At 40.3% G+C, this 25,870-nt stretch overlaps 1 protein-coding gene and 1 long non-coding RNA gene across 2 annotated transcripts; both read right to left on the bottom strand.

Annotated features, from left to right (window-relative positions):
- Window positions 1–4,481: 4,481 nt before the first annotated feature.
- On the bottom strand, window positions 4,482–11,274 carry LOC146664552 (carbohydrate sulfotransferase 1). Its single transcript, XM_085411714.1, has 4 exons — window positions 10,647–11,274; window positions 10,385–10,536; window positions 7,353–7,533; window positions 4,482–6,523 (listed from the first exon to the last, which is right to left on the bottom strand). Exons 2-4 carry the CDS (start codon window positions 10,385–10,387, stop codon window positions 5,397–5,399), a joined length of 1,311 nt encoding a protein of 436 aa, XP_085267840.1. The 5' UTR covers window positions 10,388–10,536; window positions 10,647–11,274; the 3' UTR covers window positions 4,482–5,396.
- Window positions 11,275–15,675: 4,401 nt separating this feature from the next.
- Window positions 15,676–18,377, bottom strand: LOC146664551 (uncharacterized). Its single transcript, XR_014912363.1, has 4 exons — window positions 18,295–18,377; window positions 17,957–18,041; window positions 17,461–17,532; window positions 15,676–16,688 (listed from the first exon to the last, which is right to left on the bottom strand). It is a non-coding gene; the product is annotated as an uncharacterized LOC146664551 (long non-coding RNA).
- Between the last annotated feature and the right edge of the window lie 7,493 nt (window positions 18,378–25,870).

The raw sequence follows: 25,870 nt of genomic DNA, 5'->3' as shown, positions 1-25,870 counted from the left end.
ATAGACAGCATTAGTGTGAGGAAATTACAGCCCTCAGTAGCCCCCAGCACTTAAGAGGCAGAAAGAAATTAAATAGTGTCTGCTGCTGCTGTGAAAAGCTATATTTAAGTACTGTTGTACAGTCAGTCTAATAAAAAATAGAAATACCCATTTCCTGATGATATTTCCCCAATCATCAGCAGCACTTTTTTAGAAGTCATTTTAACAGGAATGCCAATATGTTGTGTGTTCTGCTTTCACCAGCTTCTGACCTTTCTTGAATCAATGTTTGCCGATCAGAGCGCAATTTGTGGAGCTAACAGAACAACAGAAATCATTCGTCACCTCTCTGCTACCTCACACACATTAGGCTTTGAATATCACTGTATGTACATTTATGTTTATGCACGCGTATGATGGCACAGATGTTGATCAAAGCATGCCATCACGTGACAGTCTGATAGCATGAAAGCACATAATTTGGAGACCTGCTGGCTGCTAACCCAGATAAAGACCATAAAGTGTCAGCCACGTAATAATGAAACTGTATGACACACCTGCAGCTGGAGGATCGACTCCAAGGACGTCTTACAGCCTCCTTTGCTCCTACACGTCATTATGACCAGTGAATTGTTAAGGCAGGTGATTACAGACAGCCATGGAACAGAGCAGAGGTGAGATTTATGTGATAGAGTGGATTCGACTGACACTAATGCAACAGAGGAACTGGAAGGTCAAGTAGGTGCTTATCAAAACAGCGCTGGAAACTGGTTCACACTGTGTCTGAGCACCTTCTGGTTTGTGACCCAGGCAACAAAGCCTTGAATTTTAATGGTAGACAAAGCTTGTTCATGGAGAACGGTTGATTTTTACATTTTTATGATTGGAAGCAAGGCGTATAATTAAGAAAAATTGTGTTTATTACGAGTTAATTAATATATCATATAAGAGATAAGAGATAAGATAAGATAGAACTTTATTAATCCCTCGGGTGGGTTCCTCTGGGAAATTCGACTTCCAAAAAAAGCACAGCAACGACCAAAGTTACAGTTACAGAACTGTTATATATATATACACACACACACACACACACACACACACACACACACACACACACACACACACACACACACACACACACACACACACACATATATAAATACAGAGACAAATATAAATAAAATATACAAAGGGGATAAATAGAATAAATAGGAATAAAAAAATAAAAATACAAGTGAATTGCACATTTCAAGTATTGAGTCTATTGCACTGTTGACTATTTACAAAAAGTATTGCACAAGGTATTGTACAGTGAGGTGAAGAGGCACTACAGCTTAGTTGTTCCCCCCTCCTTTGTCCTCCTGTTTCCCCTCCCTCTCCCCTCCAGAGAGGAGTTAAACAGTTTGATGGTGTGTGGGACAAAGGAGTTTTTAAGTCTGTTAGTTCTTGTCTTGGGGAGAAGATAATTGAGGGTTGTTGTTTTTTTTTTTTTATTAATCCCTGCCAGATAGCTCTTTTTTTCCTTGCTGCTCTTCACATTGTAGATGAGAGCACAGCAGGCAAAGGCTGATTCTTCTTTGACTTTAAATCTCTCAGCTTGAGCTTGCTCCCCCACCAAGCCTCCAGGAATTTTTCATTTATCATACTATTCTCTTTTTATCACTCTGGAATAAAAGATTTGCTAGCTGCAACCATGCAGATCACACAGGCCACCACTGCTCATCTTCTTTAACATTTCAACCTTTCCACACAAGCTGATGCAATAGCAGCGTACTCATACAAGCATCGGTGTGGATATTTTTGCCTGCTTCTAAAAAAACAGTAGAAGGTGGGGAGTTTCCCTGCGTTTTTTTGAGGAACTGTGGGTGTGACAGAAGTCAGCATACCACCTCTGCATGTCATCACAAACCATTTACTGAATAAAAATATATGCTTTACTTTAAACACCTCAGCTGGAGTGTATTTTAAAAAATAAATAAATAAATAAATAAATAAATAAATAAAATAAAAAAATATATATATATATATATATATATATATATATATATATATATATATATATATATATATATATATATATATATATATATATATTCTATGAATGTTTCTGATCTCTTGCAGCTACTCTGACCTCTGCAACTCTGCTGTGGATGTCTAGCTGGGACAGCGTGGATCAAAAATTTCCAACCACGTGAACTTGTGGCACTTCTGCACTGGCTGAGAGGAACATGAAAAGACTGTAAAATTAACTAATCCCCCCCCCCCCCCCAAAACAAAAAAACAAACAAACAAAAAAAACCAATTTGAATGAAAAACAAAAGCTGGTTTCAAAAGCAAAGTAATCCACATAGACTCTAATGTGGATTACCTGACATGTAATGTTATCTAGTCCTGTCATGGTAAATTACAGATGCAACATGCTAACCAAACTAGCACTATTGTTAACTTCCTAATGTAGTTCAGAAGAAAACCTTTCTAAAACTATTAGTCCTCCTGAAGGTGTCATATACAAGCATTTCCAAAGTACTGGAAAACGTGCGTAATACTTACATTGAACATTCTTCTTTCATAACAATATATTATAATGGCAGCTCTTCATCTCTGTGAAAAAAGCAATGATGCTACTGATAGTCATAAATGTGGCATAGAAATCTTCCTCGACTAACTGAAGGTATTTGATACCATTGATTTTAAAACACATTGCTGTGTTTGAGGCACAGCATTCAGTGGGTTTAGAAGTTATATGTAAGAAAGGGAGAAATTTACATCAAATGTGGGGTCCCACATAGATCGATTAAGACTGCTCTCTTCCTTCTATGTATCAATGATTTTGTTAATTACTCTAGTTTGCTGATCCCACAAATATATTTTTGTCTCTTGAAAATCTGTATTAACTCCAACATAGTATAACTGAAGAACTGATAAAAGGTGGATGTTTGATTTAAACGTAATAAATTAACATTAAATGTCAGCACAAACAATTTTATTGTATTTGAAATTTTTGAGGTGTTCACATTGATGAATGTGGAATATTGAACTAATGAAGAAATTATATAAATATGTTGGTTTACTAATTTTTTTAACTGGGACATTGTCTTCAGAGTGGAGCACCACTGACCTTTTAGCGCTCTCTGCTTGAGCCTCAACTACATTATTGTGATGTTACATGATGCAACACTTACAGACTTTATCAAACAAAGTTATTTAAACTTCTGAAGTTAACTGAATGTAAGATTTTGTTATGTAATGTAGTATTTAGGCTATATAAAAGCTGTTGTGACCTTATGCCAATATATTATTGTTCTCACACATATAACACGAAGAAAATACCTTTGTACAAGTTTTAGTCTGGCCTGTCAAGGTCCATGTATTTGGAATGAGCTTCAAAGCACTTTAAAAATGTTAACATCTATCTCTGTCTTCAAACAAACTTTTATACAACACTTGCTACTAAAATGTTTGATTTTGAATTCTATACGGCAAAGATCTTTTTAAAACTTGGAATAGCTCTCTACTCTTTTTTGTGCCACTGTCTAACTGTTTTGGTTTAGTGTTATTTATATGTTAGGATCCCGTGGGTAATTTTAAACCAGTGACACAGATAAACTGTTTGCTATTTTGCATTTCCCAGTAACGGTGCACACCTCATATTTTCCTCAGTATAGATAAAGCCTGAATTTGTCAGCACTGTTAAGGAGACAGAAAGGGGTCGTCAGTATTGAGTGCAGAAGAAATGGGTAATTAGCCGATGGCTGACTCAGGCCACTTGCAGCTTTGTGTGTCAGAGTGGGGATGGAAAAACCGATGAAGCACATCTCCCCGGGTGTCATAAAGCTTTGCTTTATGGCCAGTTTGTGTAGCCTTGCAGATTAAGTTCAAAGAAAGGCGGCTGCTCTTTTCTCCATGCATCTTAAATCCTGTTTCTCCTCAGCTAGATCTGTAGATCAATTCTTTGGACTGTGCTAAGATATCCCTGTTGTCAGCAGCTACGGGGCAGCTACAGGAAGGACGGGGAGGACAGGGTGTCTAAAAATACATTATTTAAGGGACAATTTCACTTCAGATTTAATAGTACTCACAGAGCAGCATGACTACTACAGTCAAATTGCATACTTTCCTTCACTGAGGAGTGGCCATCTTCAGCAGCATGAGCATCAAAGCTCACAGCTCCCAGCGAGCCACAATTGCAACCTCCTTAGGCAAATGCAGTGTTTGCATTTAAAAGGCAAGAAAATCACAGCGAAACAGTAGTTTGTCTGTGATTCATCCAATGAGTTCGTTCTCAAAAACTACCTCCAGCATTATCTCAAGAGAGCAGTCCTACATAGAAATAAATGGGCTGGTGTCTGAAGAGAGTACAATTCCTTTGTCTGTTTAGACACAAAGGACAGTTTTAAGTGAACACAGAGTTGAGTGATGCTGGTATTAGTCTTATTAAGTTCAAAGATAAATGAAACTTGTTTTACTCAAAAATCTGTTACTAGAAAACACATTGGCACGATTCTAATTTGTTTTAAAGACAAGCCAGATACAGAGGGATTACAAGATAAAACACAACAAATTTACACCATTCTCTGTGTGAAACTCTAAAACTCAGGTACTTATCGTCTTTCCTCTCAGGATTAAATAAATAAATAAATAAATAACATCAAACAAATATGGCTGGAAGAAGATTTTGCCAATGTGGTAGATATGCATTACTCATGATGTGAATAATTTATCAGAAAAAGTCTAAAAAATACAAACAGTAAAGGAACACTGACAAAAATGCCTCAACACATCCAGAACATTATATTTTCATACTTGCATTGCACCACTTAATCAGCTATTACAGTATTTAAGTATTTACAGTGAAGAAACAAGAAATAATCTCCTATTGTTGACATAGTGAAAACAGAGCTGCTGTGCACTGCAGGAGATTGCACCAGAAAAGATTTTCTACCTGCAATATGTGACATTTTAATCCTTTTCCAAAATGCATTAGAGACACTTGGAAGCTAAGCCCTGTAATTTCTTTCCTTTTATTTTTGTCTTTCATTTGGGGCCATGTTTTGAGTGACTTACTGTGAAATGGCACCTGGACTCTGGCATGTCTTTTTACCTATAACTATTAAAATTACATTAACCCCTCCTCCCAGTCAAGCATAAACTTTATCTCATTAGACCTCAGAGCTTTGCTATACAGTTAAGAAAAGCATTCAACACATACAGCAGTACGGACTTTATTTTGGGTAATTAACATTTTTCAGCAACACACACTTGCGATTTGGCACTTTTAATATCTTTAACAAAAGGTGAAACTACAATAAATATAATTTGTTTTAGGCATTGTTCAAAATTAAGATAAATTACATTCATTTAAACTGAGCAGAAATAAAGAGCATAAAGATTTAACTTAAAACCCACAGCAGAATCTGTTATGTGACTGGTTGAAATGTCCTGTGTTCCACTAAACTCTGTGACAAGTTTTTGAGTTCAGCCACGGAGCGAACCTGCTTGTATCCCAGCAGAGCCAGAGTGTCATTACACAGATTCTGAACCGTTCTCACAATGTCAAAGCCGAGTCGAAGCCGCCAGCTCTCAGCTGTCACTCTGGAGTCTCTGGTGGTGGAGTATCTGTAGTTCCACTCAGATGGAGACGACGCGTTACTGTTGGTGTTCTTTGCAATCCACGTCCTCACCCTGTCCTCCATCTCCAGCCCTGCAAACTTGTAGATTTCACTGGCCTTGTCCTTCGGGTTGAATGCTAAGTCCTCATACCGTACCAGCAGGTAGCGTCCACGCAGCCATGCAGGTCTCTGCAGGCCTGTTTCTACAGAGGCTGCCATGTCCTTACAGGTGCTGGTGATCTGCGAAAGGTCCACGTAACGAGGCTGCCGCCCCGTAGCATTCCATATTTTCCAAGCGCGAAACTGATCAGAAAACGCCATCATGCGTGAAGCAAGAATGGCTCTGGGGTCTCGCACCAGGTGTACGATCTTAAGGTCCAGACGTGGATCTTCAGTCAGAGTGCGCAGATCCCCCACCTCAGGTACCCGCACGGTCTTTACAGCTACATGCCCTCTCGACAGACACGACATAGAGGCTAAAGTGAGGTTCAGGGCCCCGCACTTCTTAGGGCACCAGGTTTCATCGGGTGGATCAGAGGCCGCTGCAACTACTCCATCAGAGCACACCGGAGGGGAACAGAGGGCATGACTGGAGCTCCTGCGGAAAAAGGAGCTTGTGATGTGGTCTTGAGGCTCGGGACGGATGTAATTCTCCATGAAGTGAAGCTCACAAGTGTACAGATTGAGGAGAAGGTCCCTGTAAGCACCCAGCAAGGCACGGCGGTCCAAGGTGCGACGCAGCCTGCTGCTGGAGTTGGTGAAGGCTTGCTGGACGTGGTACAAAGGTTCAAACACATAGAAGACCCCAGGATGCTGGTTGAGGAGCTGTCCGGTAAATGAGGAACCACTGCGTGTAGTGGCAAACAGCAGGATGTGCTTCCGAGGTGAAGCCATGGGCAGCCAGCTGTCATCGCAGGAGGTTCTCCACCGGGAGTCTTAAGCAAAAAAAAAAAAAAAAATCTTGACTGTTTTAATGTGTATTATGCGATACTGACGTCACTTTCATTATGTTTTCTTGCAACAAGGTGAACAGCTTTAAATAACTCATTGCATAATATGTTATTACCTGTTCAAGCTCTAGTGAAAAAGAGTTATTTCATTAATTTCAGAAGAATCATTTCAGCTCATAAAAATGAATTAGAGCCAGTCTTTAGTCTAGAAGAAATACAGAATCAAGCCAATAAAGTGTAAATAATTTAGCGGGTAAACATGCATGAGTAAGTTGCTTGTTTGCTGGTGGTTACCGGGGGGATGAGAAATGGTGGATCTCTAAATATAGCACAAATAGCTAATGTGTAATTACTCCTGATTAGGAGTTGATTGCAAAGAGGATGCTACTTTTATACACAGGAGCTCGTCACCGACACACATGTGAGCTATGAGAGAGGATTAATGGAGACGGATTGGAGGAGGATTCTAAAACCAATCACACATATTTAATTTCTCTGTCCTCTCCACTTACAGGGAATTCCCGTAGTTAATGATCCTCTGTATTTTTTCTTTTAAGTCACTAACAGCCGTGGCGTTGCAGCCTGATTCTTGATGCTGGAATAGAAATAATGTCACCAATCAAGCGCTGCGAGTGCATCACTGCATGCCTGCTGCTGCTGTGCTGCCAAATACTGTCTCATTTGTCTCATACTCATTTTAGTTTATTCATGTTAGATTTGCATTAAATATAATAATAAACCTATACGCATGCCAACAGATGTGCAGACTTTAGTGTGGTATGTGGGGCAGTGTAAATTGGCCATCGGGCAGTACCTCTGAGATGTCTGCTCTGGCAGCGGTAAGCTCCCTGACAAGGTCCTGACAGCGAGTCCCTCAGGGTCCGGATGGCTGTGTACTGGACCCCCAGAGACGCACATACAAGAAGCAGCACCGTCTTCCAGGAGCACTCCATCCTGCCTCTACCTCTGACTCTACATCCTTTCCACTGACAATGCTGGAAAGCCACAGAGGCACACACACACACACGCACACACACACACAATAGTATTTAATTTCAAAGCTACATACATGTGCAGCTTTGACACACTTGTGCCTGTGGGTTTCCACTGATGACCTTCTGCGCTGTTCATGCTGGAGCAGCAGGGAATCTTGCTCAAGGGTGCATGTCATTAACTTTTCTCCTGCTAGTTAAGAATACAAACCTTTGTCCTTCAGCAGTAGTTCCTGCTGCAATAGTATTAGTCAATAAAGAAATTGCTTAACCTTTCTAAATCTGATAACACTTTCATCTCTGAGCAGTAAATGCGAGGCAGCAGCCAGCTACCGAGCATAAAATGTTTCCATAAGGATCCACAGATTTGTGCCACTGAGAAAGTGCGCAGAGGTCACGGAGAAATGGTAGCGGTAATGTCCCTATATACAAAAGCTCCACAATTCAGGATACTGTGCACACAGTGGCATAATTGCATTTCATTTTTGCTTTCCTCTCTTCTGGGTAATTAAGCGTCTAAGCTCAGTAGAGCTACATACCCAGATAAATATAGCTGTCTTCATACAGATGAGCGTAGAAGTTTCCTTTGTACACTTCCGAATTCTTTGCCACTGGGCATGAAAGAGCAAAGGTAGATGTGATTTTCCAAATGTATTCATGAAAAAAAAAAGCTGCCATCCATCCGTCCCTATACACCAAGCTGATGGTAGTAATCGCTCGAGATCCCTGGGTACAAACTGTCTCTCCATCACTCAAAGTGGCTGCGCGAAGGCAATCATAATCAAAATCACAGGTAAATATATATCACCGAACTGACAAAAATAAATATCACCTTCCTGTTTGCTTCCTCACCCCTCTCTCTGTCACTCCATCTCTCTCCAGTCTGCCTCTTGTTCATTAATGATGTTTATGTGTCCCTGGCAGACTCATATCCTCAGGAATGTATCACACTGAACTTTTGATGTTCCATTAATCACAAACAGCACCAAACCAAAGACATTTACTCTGTGGGTGAGGGGAAAAGAAATCGAGCTGACATCATGAGCCATTCTGTTTGAATACAGCTAAAAACAGTGATGCAGAATGAACACATCGGGGGAGAAAGTTTGTTTCTTAGACTGATAGTTGCAGACAGGATAACAGGAACAAGGGCTACTTTAAAGTCGCTTCTGTGTATGTGGAAGGAAAGGAGAGATAGAGACATAGAACGATTGTATGAATGACTGCAGATAATGAGAAACTTTGACCAAGCTTGTTTCTATCTCTGACATTTAAAACAAAAATCTGTCAATTTGACAGCCCTGCCATCCATACCCCTACTGCACAGTTGGCTGACCAAGGCGCATCATATAATTCCTCAGCGACAGGTTTTGTTTTCCTTTCCAGTCATGATCATGGCTCAGAGCTCCTCTGCTGCACACCGAGCTTCCCTCTGGAGAATGAAGACAGATGCTTCAATGGATTAAAGCAATTTGATTTGCAAGTCCTCCGTTCTCCCCGGCTTATAACACCTTCTGCGTCGGCACTCACACCCGGAATAATCGATGTTCAGTCAACAGCTGGAAGGGGACTGCAGGCTTCAGATGGTCTCAGCTTTTGTACCTCTTGTACAATAACATTCCTTACAAGGAATAACAACCACAGGGACAAGACTGACCGGAGATTACACTCTGTCAGGTTTGACTTGTAAATTCAGCAAGCAGGCATTGCTGCTGCTGAGAAAACATAGCAGCAAAAGTGTTTGGTGCAAGAAAGGTAATTGCCTCTGTGGAAAACAAAGACAACAAACGAGGTTAGGAGTTAGCGATGAGGGTGGGACTGAGGGATTTGGGATGGAGGTGATTGAGGGATGTGACAGTGCCAAAGATTTTTCTATTAAGGCCCCTCTGTGTGTTCAAAGATCCTCAGGGGAAGGCTATTTATTGGCCACGCCTGGCGATCAATCCTGGAAAACACAGTTGAGCAACAGTAGCATCATCGGGAGGCGTTTCAACGCTCCAGTCCTAGCATCTATGCATTTTTCCTTTCTCTGTTTCTGTCTAAACCAATACCACATACGCACGCGCGCGCACGCGCGCACTCACACATCCACAGGCAGGAGAGCAGAGCAGAACACTGCAGCGCTCAAAGGAGATACATCTGACCCCGGGCTACAGAGGGGCTCCTGTGATGGGGGGGGGTGAAGATGAAGCTTGTCCTACATGATTCCTCCAGCACAAAAACATTAAAAGAAAAGGGAAAACAAAAGGTACTGAGAGGCGCAAAAGGGGAAAAAGAAAAAGGTCAGCGCTTCATCTGGTCTTGTCCACAGTGAATATAATATTTACTTATAAGGTTCCGACTAAAGGTTTTCTCAGTGTTTGATTCCCTTTCAAACAGTGGAAACAGACAGAGTGAATGTGTTAAAGTGCAAAATCAAATTGAAAAAAATGTTAAGTTTACCGAAACACTAAAACATATCGGTAAAGAGTAGTAGCATTCAATTTATGCTACTGTACTGCCAGTTTAAGTAGGAGTAGCAGTGACGAAAAGCGCAATTTGGCATCTGAAAATGATTACTATCATAAATAGCATCTAAAATAAATACTTCCGTTAGTTTTCTACGCGTTTGCTACAAAAACAAGATTTCCTTTGGAGATTTACGGCATAGTAAAAACAGCAGCCGATAAAGTAAGACGGTGTCACTTTAAACTCACCGTAGAATCGCTCAAGAGACAGTTTCAGTTGTTTTAAGAACACATCTTTAAAATATTTAGTGATTATCTCGACAGTGACACACTTCGATCACGGCTCTTTCAGCGCAAAATGAAAAAAAGAAGAAGAAGAAGAAGAATGAATGAAATAAATGTCTTACCATCAATGCGCCTGATGAGATAGGAATTCTCCGGCCGGTCCTGTTTGGTACGCTGCATCGCTAAAAGTGTGTTTGTGTGAGTGTGTGAAGCGGAGGGATCGAGCGCTGCCGCTGGTGTCCACATCCAAAGTGGCTTCAGAGCTGGAGATGCGCTATGGATGGAGAGCGGCGAGTAGATGAGCGAAGAGGTATTTCTCACCCCTCAAGAGACCACACAGAGTACTGGAACCGGGTCTCTAGATTGGATGCACGATTGCCTTACCGTGCATTACGCTTTGAAGCCGTAGGGCACGTTTCATTACGTCTTGGAAATATATACGATCTTAAGAGGGAGTAGCCTAATCTGAATATGAGATGCACTCTAACTAAAACTCCACCTTCCATCTGTAATTCAACTTGTTTGCAGGTAAACGAGGAGCAGATATTTCCCATTTTTTATCTTTCATCGGCTCCAGCCATGCATCAACAATCACTTCAGCATCTCGCTGGTGTCATTCCTCCTTTGCTGTCACCATCTCTGCAGGGATTCTCACTATATGCTCAACTGGAGCACCACACACACACACACACACACACACACACACACACACACACACGCCTCCCATTGGATGAGTGACACAATGACCTCTATTTTCCCCCATTCCAGTGAGGATGACTGCTATCATCGCATGTGTCCCCTCTCCAGGCTGCCAGCCTCCTTGTGTGGAGATGTGGGCACCATATCATTGTCCCTGGAGCGTTGCTTTAGGGTCAGATTTTGCCAGTGACAACTTCATTACTCTTGGGAATGGGGGTGGATTGTGTTTGCAGTCTGATTTATCTCAGTGGTTTATCTTATGCTGGTTGAATTGTGTCTTTATGGAGATAAACACAGATTAACAGAGTAATGTATTTTTTCTGCTGTAGTCCTTATCTGTTTTCCTATAGTGTCTGCTATCGAACGAGCTGTCAATTCATCAGAAGCCCTAAACATCCTTTTAGTTATTCCAGCCTTTTCTGCCTTCATCCAGAAAAATCTTTCGAGGCAGTGCAACACCAAAGCGAAGGCAGGCAGAAATAATCTCAGAAATGGATACTGGAGGGGATGGAAATCTGCCCACACAGATATGGAGCAACCTTTTTGTGGTGTTACAGGGTTGAGGAACATTACAAGTTGAAGGCTTTACTGCACAGAGGGCAGCAAACTGCCAAGAACACCTTGTGAGTGATACAAGTGTGGCCCATTCTCCGCTCCTCTAAGCACCGATCCCTCCCCTCTGCCTGCCTACAGCATTGATTCCCCGGCTCTAAACAGCCTAACGCCCCCGCACGTTCTTGGCGAGGTTTGATACAGGCAGTAAGAAAAAGTTGAATATTCCATGTTTGAAGGCTGAATCCTCCACAGGCCTCCCCGTTTAGCTATGCCCACACTTGTTCCTCACTACATGCAAAGAGAACAGATATGGACATACTTGCATTAAAGATTCATTGTGCTTTTCAATTTCTTTTCCAGAACACTCAGGCTCTTAACTAATGTTTCACCAAACTGCACTCGTTCTTCTCAGTATCTCTGTGATTTACCTCAAGATGTGATCTTTAACGTGACAACAGTATTTTATCATAAAGTGTTTGGAAAGTTGAATTCTCTCCACTGTTAGGAGTAACCCTGTCTCCTTAGCTCACTGAGTGTTTTTATATATCTGGGTTTGCTTAGCAACATCTGTTCAAGGCACAATCCATCAATCAGATTAACTGTCAGTCAGACTGTTACAAGTAAACCCAGGTCTTACAAAGTCTGCCTCTGGAGAAGAGCTGGTATTCCTGTGCACTCCAACTCAGCTGAGAGCCTGCAAAAACATTCCTTCAGTTCAGGTCTCCATTGTTGTATTTGCAATAAGCAGATGAAAAGAAATTTCATTTTACCAACTGCCATGCTAGCAGAGACAGCTAAATTTTTTTCAGTAAACAACCACCACGGAGCACACCAGTAGAATTTCTCTAATATCACCCTTGCCACATCTAAGGACTTTGCAACAAGTTATTGCCACTTGGAAAGTAATATAATAACAGCACCATGCAAGTACACAATTATTTCATTTAAGTTTGACATTTCTCCCACGATAATTATTTGTTTTCTGGCACACTAATTCAGAAAAAAGTTCATGCCCCACTTCTCACAGCTCGCAATTTTTATTGATCAAGAGTCACAAAAATAAATTCAAAATTAATTTGACTTTACTAAAACTCAGTCTGTTACCCTCAACACTATTTTATGTTTAGTCCTCTTACTAAATTATAGACCTTCAACTTAGTTTCACTTCATATTTTACTGTAGTCATCCAAATCCATTCTGTAGTGGCTCCTTGCCTTAACAGACCTGTTTGTGAACCCTTGCCTTCATGTAACCTCTCAACTAATCCCAGATTTAAAAATATGTCTTTAATATGAAATGTAAGTATTTATGAGAGCTGGGTTTGTCATATGTTGAGTCAGCATCAGTCTGCATCACTGCAACCTCCATGTTGATCACAACATGATGTGTGCTGGCCCAAAAAGCATTTTTCCCTTTATGTTGCTGCAGTTCCTCAAATGGCCACTTGAGGCTGGCTTTCATTCAACATCGCAGTGGCTACATGCATCTTTGGATTAAGTCTTGGATTTTTGGAATTTGATTGACCTCACACACCAGGAAAGAAAATGGGAATTCTGCTCTTCATATTCATTTTCAAGTTCCACAAACACAGTGCGGCCTTCCTCTGTTTTTTTTACGCTCTTCCTCGTCTTTATTTTTGACTCATGGAGTGTGAAGTTGAAACAGATAAAAAGTTTTATCCAGATTAAATCACAGACGGCCTGTGTAAACCTGCTGATTCCATTGGAAATAAAGGTAACCAGAGACTTTCATATGTAAGATAAGATAAGATAAGATAAGATAGAACTTTATTAATCCCTCGGGTGGGTTCCTCTGGGAAATTCGACTTCCAAAAAAAGCACAGCAACGACCGAAGTTACAGTTACAGAACTGTTATATATATATATATACACACACACACACACACACACACACACACACACACACACACACACACACACACACACACACACACACACACACACACATATATAAATACAGAGACAAATATAAATAAAATATACAAAGGGGATAAATAGAATAAATAGGAATAAAAAATAAAAATACAAGTGAATTGCACATTTCAAGTATTGAGTCTATTGCACTGTTGACTATTTACAAAAAGTATTGCACAAGGTAACTGAAGCCCTGGTGTCAGCTCGACATTTTCATACGTTACAGGATACTTTGCTGTCATTTCCTCTGATGACTCACTAGAGTAACCAGTTTTGAGGAGAAGGAGAAGCCACCCAAGACCTCTTTTTACAATATTGTTCACATAACGTATTATCTCATTACTGTATTGTTCGACATGTTTAAAAAAAAGTGTAAACACAGTCATTTTTGTAGTAATAATTTTGGGTTTGTGCCCAACAAAAGAAAGTAATTATCATCAGCCAATGGATAAAGTTTAGAGACTGTGTGTTTTGGTTGTTTATCAGTTTTATCACCAGTATTTATGTGAAGCTAAGTTAAATGGCTTTAAGCCTTACATTTAACTGACAGACACAATAATGCTATCAGTCATTTCGTCAGACTGTTTGCCAAAAAATAAGCATATTTACAAAATTATGAAAACTCTACATTTAAACTGACTGGGATTTATTTTGTTTAACTTCAGATACTGAGAAAGCACAGCTTTAGTCAGCTGGGATGTTTATTTGTAATTTTTTTCAACCAATAGGGAGTTTCTTTTGTGTAATATTACTTGACTGTTAATGAGAGGTCACAATTGAATTCAACAATGCTGACCCCAATCAGACTTGGAGTCTCAACTAGTTTGATTGCTTATTATTCTGAAGCTTGCAGAATTCCTGACCTGGCATGCCACACTTGTCTCTCCACTGTCCTGCTCAGTGAGCCATTTACAAAGACGAGGATCATGTGGCATAAATTTGTCTCGCCAGTAGACAAATCCATCACTGGCTGCTTTCTATGAAGACTCCAACATTACAGAAGGAGCTCTACAGTGTTCCCATCCTGTTTGGCAATTTTGCAAGCCTTCATTTATTAAATTCAGGTGGGATGGGACGCATGCTGAGGTGCTTCACAGCAGGCAGAGCGAAAGAAATCAGCTGAGTGACACACATGATGATGAGAGGAAAGAAGAATGTGGGACAAGAGGGATGAGAAAAGCAGAGAGACAGATAACAGCAGAGAGGAGGAGAGAAAGAGCAGGAGGTGGAATGAGAAAGTTTACACACACCATCTGTGCATCAAAGGCGTGGCTGTGCTGGCTCTGACTTCACAATACGCGTCTGCGTGATTATTTTTGATCGAGAGATCTCTTGATTATGGATGGTCTCATTTTTACTTGCCTGTCTAGCGTGCTCTCACTTTTTTTTATATCAGCTTTAATCTAACAGTATCTGCACATGACTGAGCAAGTCATCTGTGCTGTTTTGTTGTTGAACCCTGTGCAAAAAAATATTCTGCTTCCTAGCAAGGACTTTTAATTATCTTCTGTGTGGATGCAGGTATCTCAGCAGCATTCAGTGAAATTAAGAGTTTCTTTTTCTGCCACCAGTCAAGAGTCTCACGCACACAACTCTTGTGCTTCTCACATGCCAGAGGAGGCAATTAAATGAGATTTCAGGCCTAACCAGTTGATAGCTCTTGTTTGCATGAAAGACGAGATGTTTTCTTTTGTGTTGCATAAAAATGTAGATAAATAAAATGTAGCTTGTAAACATCACACAACAACTGTAATTACTCCATGGGATGAAAACCAGAATCATTATTGTGGGGCTTTTTCTCTCTCTAAAACACTTTGATCACACAGAAGTTTTACAATCTGACAGAGAGTGAGTATCATAGCATCAGCATCACGCCCACTGGTTTCTAGGGTATAGACTTCAAATCAAATCTACAAAAAGCCTTTGAGACGTCCAGAGGGGAGTAAGTTTTATTGAGAGCATTTGATTGGTCGTAGTCTTGCTCGAATTGCTCCTCTGAAACAACATACATAAATTCCTGCATGGCTGCAATCCAACCAGACACCTCCACATGTCTGGGTGTTGAGCAGACCGCTATTAGGAAAGATAAGCCCCAAGTGGCTCATCTCAGTCGGGTCTGTAACATCCCCCCCCCCCCCTCTGTTTTTGGAACCAAAGGCCCCCCTATGCAACCATTTCCCCTCTAGCGCTTTTGCTGTAAAATCAGCCCATCAGCAGTGCTCTCTGGTGCATAATTGGTGCCATTAGCACAAAGCATTGCACGCTCTCAGACACTGTGGCTAGACAGCAGCAATAGCGAGGTACCTTGCTCTCTCTCTCTCTCTTTATCCCACCAACTGTTTCACACTCACAGGGCTCGCAGCCATCACATTTGTGGGAGTAATGGGCCTGGCAAATTACAGCAGATTGGGCCTCAGCAGGCTCAGCCTGGCAGCCACCAGGGAACATTGAGCAGACATGCTGATTCCACTGAACATGGGTTCCTGATCGGAGAGAAAAAGCTGGCCTGGGAGTGTGGAGGGATCATGCTAACTTTGACCGGCTGTGGTTTTGATTGCTGCATTGGTGTGCGCGCACATGTGTGCTTACAAGACAGAGAAAACTTTAGATAATCTTCAAATCGAGAGTCGGGTCACACGTCTTGTTGTGCTGCAGAAGTTGAACGAGCCCAAGTGAACACACTCCGAGTAACAACTTTTCTAAACACAATTTCCTGGCTGGTTTCATTGATTATTTTTCTAACTTTAGTTCTGCTCTGTCACCGCGATGGCTCAGTTTGCTTCAACTCAAACACACAGACAGCACGGTCTGAGACAGACTTGCACTAGCAGCTCAAACACGCCCTCCTACACACACAGATGGTCTGAGAGATGCCTCTGCAATTAAGCTGATCCATTTAAAGTCTCACACTGTAACAAGCTGAAGGAAGCCTACTGCTGGATCTTGCTGCTCTCTGAGGCGTGCTGAATCCTCTGCGCTCTGTTGGGCCTCGAGGGTCTTTCTGTGTGACCGAGCCTTTTCTTAATTACACCTGAGAGCACAGAACAGCTGCTCCTCTGTCACATCTGCATCTCCATCAGTCAAGCCTATGAAGGGGTGTATGTAAAGCAAACTGGCAAAGATGTAACACCTTCTACCTCATGCCTCTCATTGTTTTTGCATTTTGCACTATTTGCACCACATTTCTCTGCAAATAGCTCTTCTTTTCCTCCTTCCAGCAGACATTGCTCATCTTGTCCTGAGAATATTCATGAAAAAAAAAAGAGTCACAATTAAGTTATTTTTAAAACAAATGATGAGGAAAGTCCAAATTTCATTTTCACTGTGGGTAATTCATAGCTCAACTTCCCAAATATGACACCTTTCATAAAGTTGGTTGATTTTTAGTGCATGTATTTTTAACACTTGGGATGTATTTTTAATAGAAGTGCTTCATCAGAGGGCTGTAAAAGTATCAATGTTAGCAAAGAGCAGAGAAGGTTTCAAAATTACATGAAAGTTGCATTAATTTTATGGAAATAATACCAGAACAGTTTATTTCATAGATGTGGCCTCTTCCTGCAGCTGCAGCATCAGATATTAGCTCAGTATCAAATTAAGAACAAAAACAGAATAAGATTTAATCTTTAGATACCAGCTGTGCAAATATTTCCTCACAGAAACCATATTTCTTCTTTGGATATATTGGCATTGCTGTGGAACATAAATATTTATCAGGGCTCCAAAAGGTTAAGTGTGTGGGAGTGATAGAATCTGGCAGCTGAAAATATTGCTGAAACAAAAAAAAAAAAAAAAAAAAAAAATCTCCAGGTTGTTTTCCAAGATCTGAGGCTTCAACACAGCTATTAAAATACTTTTACATCGCCATGGTGTTCTTGAAAATAATAAACAAAATGTAAATAATAAATATGACGTTGGATTATTTAACCCTTGATATTTCTTCATGTGTAGCTTTAAAGAGCTTCAATATATTGGTATATGCTTAAGGTAGCACACTTTCAACATATTACCTCAGTATTTTATGCCGGCATGGGAGGTGGTGATATGATTTTCTCACCCGCAGAGTCCACTTTAGGGCGAGACTGAGAAAGCAATTATTGAGTAAATATGCAACAGGAATAACAGTCGTCGTCTTGTTCTCTCATAAATACTGCATAATCAGCAGCCTTTGGGGCTAAAACATAATTCTCAACTGCCAAAAAAATTGGCATTTCTTAAGTGGCCAACTTAAAGCTTGCGCCACTAATAAAATGCAGAGCTTGACATGTATACCTGATACAAAAATGGTTTCGGTCTCTAATTTCTAAATTTGGGCTTACAGCAACAGTACAGACTGTAAAATTTTAAATTCATAACTCACACATTTAAACCATGTTCAGACTTGAAATTATTCATATATAAAAGTCACTTGAAATGACACGTGGGTGCTAACACAGTAATTTGTGCCACCTAGCCTTCAGGTGGTATCGGTGGTGGTGCTTTTTGGAGGCTTTTAAGTCCAATTACCTGGGTTACTGTTGGGCTATACAAAAAGCCAGTCCTGGAAGTCTATGCTCCAGCTTTGGTGAATGAAAGTCAGTACAGTAGGTATCTGTGTTGATGCAGAAAAGGCATGGTGAGGTCTTTTTCCATTGGGTGCAGAGCAGCTAAAAATACAGAATGGTAGCCTAGCAGTACAAAAAATTCAGTGCAGCAGAACATTTGATTTATTTACAGTTAAAATCAAGCTCAGGGACTTAAAAAAAAAAACAAGAGCTAAAACACTCCAAGTTAACAGTCCATATAGTATGTACATGCTGCAAATGCTCCAAGGCAGTTCTACAAACAAATTCATGGAAAAATACCACATCTTCCTTGATATCCAAATGTAAACTCCATCTTGTTTCTTCCTGTTGCTCTGCTGGGTTCCTGCGCCTTGACTCTTTTGTTGGCTGACCTTAACTGTCCTGAGCTTCCCTCCTCTAAGCAGGGAGGCTGAGCAGGCGTTAATAATTTCCTTTATTAGGAAGATGAGGGTAGAAAGTAACAACTTTTCAAAATAAAAGCATGCAACAAAACAACAACATGCAAATATGAAACCAAACTAATACAACACACAGAATAAAACATTAAAATTATACCCACACAAGCATTAACTGAACCAGCAGGACCTGTATGCAGTAGGTCCTTCTGGTTCCAAATATCCCGACATATTGGCAGCCAAAATTGAAATCCCCATGGGTTTCATATGCAGTCTGTGATACTGGAGGTTGCTGTGCTGTCCCAGATTTGATTTTAGTCATCCGAGGGTGCTTTGTACTTTGACCCTTGCAACCTTAAAGTAATGCTGCACTGCACTGATAGGAGGAAATGATTCAAATATCACAACAGATAAGGCACTTGAGCAAAATTTCCCTTTGTAGCTGACACTGCTTTTTTTTTTTTGTGCCTAAACCTGAATGAGGAGGTGGGTGCCACACCCATGAGTTAATCAACTGTGGTGCAAAGAATGAAAGCAGAGGAGCAACCAAAATAGGTACATGTTTTATCTCATTTGTTTGAGCTGTATGAAAGCGTATGTGTGCACTCTACACTTTGTGGTTTTCAGGGAGTGTACAAATGAGCCGCTAGCTCTACCTTCATATTTATAATTTATAGTAAAAGCTTGATTTTCTCCATCACTAAATGAAGCACAAGACAGGATAAGTGATTGATTTTACACGTGTAAGACCAGTAATGTTTTCTTTTACTGGTGAAACAGTTAATACTGTTGACCATTATTTTAGCCACTGAGACTTATCGACAGCATATTAGTGGAGAAGCACCCTTTAAAATAATGTTATAACCTTGCCTCACTTTACAGCACAGATAAGATTCATTGTTCTGAGATCAATCAATGAAAACCTTATGGCCAAATTCATTGATGCAGCCATAAATGAAACACACAGCAGATGTGCAAGTTTACTTTGTATGCGGCAGGTCGTGAGCACGTCTGTAAGTGTTTTACTGATATAATAAAAATATTATTATATATTTTTCACTTTTATGATGATTTCTAATCATACACACGTAGGTTGGTTTCCCCGAGTTTGACAATAGCGAGCCTAGGGCAGAGGGACTTATGCATTATTAATGTCTAACCAGGACCCAGCGTTACCGAGAACCCGAGGGCGATCAGGAATGTTTCAGCGGCCTTGCTGTGGAGAAGCTCAGGGCTTATCGTGTGCCAACTGCTGCATATTAATTCTCAACATGATATTGATTGAGTAGATGATCAAAGTCCAGTATGACTGCAAGAAAGAGACCAGCATTTGTACTCTCTTTGTGGAAGTTCTTCTGGATGAACAAATCATCAGCAGGTAACATGATAACCATAATGAACAAGTTTCTACGTCCTGTTTTGAAAATATTTATTCAAATTCATGTGAGCTTGAAAAAAAAAAGAGACTCAGTTTTGTGAGCAAGGAACTGTGCCACTGCAGCAGCACCTCATATTTTCTTAAAACATAAACTTCCTCAGTATAATATCACGTTTAATAAAATGCACAGTTTAATCAATATAAACACAGTCAGCTAGTCAATAACGTGCAGTTTATAATCACTTTATACATTGTGTCTCATTTTGTGTTTCCCAAACAATAAACTGCAATATCGGATCAATACTGATGTACACACTGCAGCAGTATACTGCTAAACTTGTTCAGGAGCTACAGATGACATTGACTGAATATTGCATATGTAACTGTATTCAATGAGTTTTACAACAGCAGCAGAATTTGCATACACACATGTGAGATATGCAAACGCAGATGTATCATCTAATCCATCTGGATTTTGAGGAATAATTTTGTAACAAATTTTCATGGTTAAAAAACAACAACAATGTATTGCTCTGGTTTCATATATAATAACAATACATCATATGTTTAGTTACAGATGATGGAAGGTGATTGTCTCCCTGGGAATCATTACTGGACTCTGCTAGCATGTTGTAAGTCATTAACTGATTTCACAGCCTGCAGCTTTAATGTTTTGGTCCATTCTCATTTCTTTCATTAATCTGTTTTCCAGCAGCAGCTGTTTCCAGTAAGAGAAAAAAAAAAGCCCTACAAGCCCACTGTACGCTATCTGTTCAACACCAAACAACAAACCAAACAGCATTTAGCTGCTAAAGAGCCAGATATTTCCCTCAGGATTTCATGAAGAACAGAACTGAGCAGAAAGGAGAATGGATATTGAACTCACGATTATCAGACTTCAAATGATTGTTGAGGTATTTCTTGCCACTGTTTGCGCACATATGAAAATGCAATTAGTTAAACTATTAACCACTGAATTGTGGTGTGAACGTGTTAGCATTAACTGTAATGACATTCATTATGTGCAGCACAGTGAAAATGGAAGCACCCCAAAGAGAAAAATATTTACTTCTCTGAAGCCTTTGACATTGAAGCTTACAGGCACTTCCTGACTGCTGCTCCTCCTGTGATAGGCAACAAACAATCTGTTGACAGCAGAGTAGCCCAACTGGTTTTTAGTCATCATTTAATGTTGCATTAGAGCCATGCAACATTTTTTGCACCATCAGATAAATTGAAAACATGATAGCTATGATCCTTTTGCACTTCACTGGCTGCTTGTTCTGTACACTAAACATGAAGTAAAAAGAAAAATCTCTTATTTTTCCACGTTTTCAGTCTTAAGTAAAAACAGGATGTTGAAATTATATTTTATTTTAACAAATCTATAGTCATCAGCGACTGACAAGGAAATAACATAATAAAGAAAATAACATAAAGGCAAACTGAAAGCATAAATACTACTTTTTCATAATAATCAACTGGTGAAAATAGTTACACATTTGTACAGATTTTACAGCACAGTGTGCATCAGGTGGATATTAAAATGTCTTGCAGCTATTTTGCAAAAGCTGAGCAACATTAATCAGATGCAGTTAACCTTTCAGAACAGCTAGGATACGTATCCATCTTTATGTCTGGTTTTGCTGGTTTTCTCTTTGACCTCTTCTTCACCACCACTATTGTGACAATCACTCCAGCTACCAGCAGCAGCAGCACCACTACTGCCACCACAACATACGGCATATGCGGTGGTGGAGGACTGCTGGGTAAATTCAAAGTGATCTCCTGTTTGAAAATGCATTCCAGAGACTCTGTCCACTCGTTGTCCATTTCATCTTCTTCAGTACCTTTGTCATCATATTCTGTATCATAATCCGTATAATTCCCTGTGAAATCCAGGGTTTTAACAACAGCACACAAGTACTTCCCTCCATCTGACACCTTCAGGTCGTTGATGGTCAGCAAAGTCCCATCCTCAGATAGAGTCACTCTGCCTCGTAGATCTTTAGGGATGGGAACAGTTTTGTCCTGTGAGTCGTGGATGATCTCATAGTGCCCTGTAAGTCCATAGCGGTGCCACTGCACTATAGCTGAAACATCTTGGCCACAATCACACATCAGGGAGACATTTTCACCTTCATCAGCAACTTTTTCTTGGAGTTTGTTTTTGGGGCAAAGAAACAATGTATAATGCATCTCACGTGAGGGGGAGATGCATGAATAGTCTCCAGTGTAGTCTGCAGAGATGGCAGGTATAACCAGTGAGAAGTCATCAGCTGATATGTACATTGGACTGCCCCTCGTGTTACCATCAATTCTTCCCAGTGGAGTTTCCCACGCCTGGTCACCCTCATCAATAGAACAATTTAGAAGCACTCTGTCCCCCAGTGAGACAAAAACGTCCTTGCTTTCACTCTCATCTGGTGGGTGCATGGTTTGGAAACTAAGACAGTTGATACCTTTCATCACAAGACACTTAAAGTGTGTGGTTTTCTGTAACATGTTGTTGAACACGAGCAATGCACCGTTGTCTCTTACATCTACCACACCTGCAAGCTCCTTCACCAGAGGCTTCAGGGAAACACTGCTATCCAGGAAGAGTGTGGGCTCATAAGACGGATACATTTCATGGTACCAGCGTACAGATGTTCCCTCAGAGCCAATAGCATTGTTATTGCACAAGATCTCAGTCCCTTTACCGTCTTTATTTACAATTATGTCTTCAGATTCAATCTGCTCCTTACATACAGTGAGCTGCTGTGTCTTCTGGTTGATTATCGTCTGGTTCTTCCAACATTCCCTCCTATAAATCCCAGAGTCCAAGTGAGTGAGGTTACTGATTTGAAACCCGAGCAGGCTGGGATCGTCACTGATGTGGGTACGACCCTGTAGGTCTGCAGGTGGTGTGTTGGGCATGTTCTTGTTTGAAGAGTTGCCAAGCAGTTGGTCTCCCTCTGAAGCAGATCTATAAACAACAATATAATCCATTCCGAAACAGTATCCCATCTCAATAACTTCGCGCTCTGCCCTGACAGCAGGTTCTGGGTTGTCACTGTAGACCTCATGAAGGAGGAGGAGAAGGAAAAGCAGGAACTCTGTAAAGTTGATGCAGGTCATGTTGTCTGTTTCTCCCAGGTGACTCTGAAAAGTGCAAAGCCTGTTTCACTTTGGTGTGACACTTTTGTCCCGCCTCCAGCCAACATCAGTTTCCACCTCTTCCACATTCTTCCTTAAACACATACTCAGCCTCAGAGCGACAGACATTACAACACACGCAAACTTTCACACTGTTATGCGCATACAAAGACAGATATATACATGCACATACATGTACGTTTGCTTTATGGGCAATAAGAGCAGGTGGAAAAGCATTACAGTTATAAAGTCATTTATTTGATTTTGACAAGGCTGAGTCAACAAAGTTAAAGGAAAGCCAGGGGACAGAAAATAAAAAGCTGCAATCCTGGTTGCTCATTAACAGTGTTGATGTGCAGTTGGACAGGTTTTCATTTAGCTGTGGGTGCGGTCTGTCGCTATGGAGGGAGTGTTTCTTTCACGCAAGCTTGATTGCAAACTTTCAAATGCATGCACTGCAAGATTTGTGTACCATCATATTCCTATTGAGTGAGCAGACTAATCTGAACTAAATCTAAATGTCTCAGGTAACCTGTAGAAGCAGATAAAGTTTCTAGTACATCGCAGCTCTCTTTATCTTTTGTCACTGCGAGACAGCACGAAATATGAATCCATTGCTTTGTCAGTTTATTACTCAAGTGAAGTTAAAAGTGTTAAATGTGTTAATACAGAATGGTTTGTTTGCTTGGCCAGTCCTCTGCCCAGTTTTTTTCGTTTTTTAAAAATCAGTCCTTGAGCTGCTATCATCCTGCCAGTCACAGCTATGATTTCACTTATTATATCACTGCATTCATACATGTCATCAGTGATGAGGTTTATTAACCTGATGAACAGCGCATTTCTGAAATACAACACTTCTCACTAGCAATATGTTCTTAAACACTGCGTCTGCAGCTCACAATGTGAAGCTGACTTTCTATTTTACAACACTGTAAAGTTGATAAAACAATCACGGCTTATCTTTGCGTGTGCTGTATAAATCTCACAGTAAAGCACGCTCTATCTTTCGATATCTTTCTTTCACAGTGTCTCAGGTTGTAAATGTCATTGTTTGTTATAGTAGGTGGAGGACAGAGTGTGATCATATCAGTGGGAAAATCCCTTACCTGTGTGGAAAACAGGTTAGGTGCTGGTTTTAATAGAAATATTGATGTCTGTAAGACAAGACGGGGTCTGGTCAATTTGGGCAAAGATAAGCAAAAGAGACTGACTTTCCCAGGATTCCCATCATTGGGAAAACTGATGAATGATAGTTTCTCTCAGGGAAGCCAGTGTCTAAAAGATACAAATTGCCCCAGCAGGTACAGATGAAAAAAAAAAAAGAATCTCCACTTTGTCTCTGATGGTGCTGTTTTTCTTCATGTTGTGGTGATTGTAACTTGGTCACAGCTGTGTCTTTTTAACATTTGTTCCTCCCTATAGCACCACTTTTAAACAATAGAAAATAACAGTAAGTATGTGGCAATATAGTTGTTTTAAGTTTTGGCACGCTACACACACACAAACTAGACATTTATCACTAGAGCTTTGCAGGAATCAACAGTCTCTGTTCCATTTAAGCATTGGCTTGATCGATGTGTCTCTTTATTTTGATTTCATAATTTTTCTAAATCCCTGTTTATGTATTAAATTCCTCATTCCTGCTGCTACAAGAGAAGCATTGTTGCAAAGAAGGTTAGATAAATGAATGCATAGCTCAAACTCAGTGAAACAGTTAACAGGTTGACTGGAAATAGAAGGAGACTGAAAGGGACTGTTTATTCTGCAGGATGAGGCTCACTTGTTGATTTGATTCACTGCTGAAGAGAGTTCCTTCCCATGACGCTCAAGTAAACCAGTAGGGATTTTTAAAAAAATCTAAACCACTGTTACTGCACTTGTGTTTGGACACAACTTAACAAACCTGCAGGTGCACTGTGATGACCAGCTTACTCCTGTGAGCATACTGGGTTATACAAAATCTCTTTTCCTTTCAGATATCACGATCATCTTTTTACTACTTTATGAACTATAATGAACATAGATACTCACTTAGCAGCAGCAGCAGAACAGCTTGCAGAGCTGGTGATCAAGCATCATGATTAAGCACCTACTGCAAGGAAACTCCTGTGTGTTCAGCTTGGCACTGATTACATTCATCAGAGTCCCACATGCTGCAGGGTTTTAGCAGCACACAAGCAACTGTTTGAGATACAGATTTTTGGCAAAATAATTAGCGTTAGCACATGAAATAAAACAACACACTTCTACCCTGACCTGTATGTAAAAGAAATTTCTTAGGTTTCAATTGAACTTATAGCTAGTTGCCTTCCTTTGCAGTACCAGTCATGGCCTCAGTGTGTCGCTGTGACACACCACACAACACAGGCTGCACACTAAAAAACAGCAAAGATCACATCCTCTGGTGGCTACTAAAGGTAATTCATTTTGCAAATATTTTCTTATACTTTCCAAAACCTATTTACACATCTCTGTCCAATAACTTATGATAAATGAGTGGGTACACCACATGATACATGCTAACAGTCCAGTGGGACTGCTTGTCTATTCTAGATGCTAGTGGGCATGCTTTGTACCCCGCAGTTAGGGTTAGCGCTGGGCAAGTGGGAAACCCTGGATTTAACTGAATTCAGAAAAATATAAGTAGACAGATAAGTTTAAATTTATATCAACTAAGATTGAACCTAATGTTGTCCATGAACACTACAGCCTGCTCACCAGTCCAGCACAGTGGATTACTGTAAACATTTCCATAATATAACAAGCTAACTAGTTTAGCCTCCACTAAATTGCCTAGTACTTTCATGCAACGTTTTAATAACGCAAAATTATATTTCAATATGTTTTTCAAACCTTTCACATTATGAATACCTTTGAAAATAACCTCAAATCTTCATTTCCTGACCTCTTTTTCTCACTCTCTTCTCTTTTGAGCTGTTTGAAA

Source organism: Rhamphochromis longiceps, linkage group LG7 (assembly GCF_057381845.1).
Source record: "Rhamphochromis longiceps isolate RC_006_pf linkage group LG7, R_longiceps_female_GT1.1, whole genome shotgun sequence".
Classification (NCBI taxonomy): Eukaryota; Metazoa; Chordata; class Actinopteri; order Cichliformes; family Cichlidae; genus Rhamphochromis; species Rhamphochromis longiceps.
This window is presented reverse-complemented; position numbering and strand designations above follow the sequence as displayed.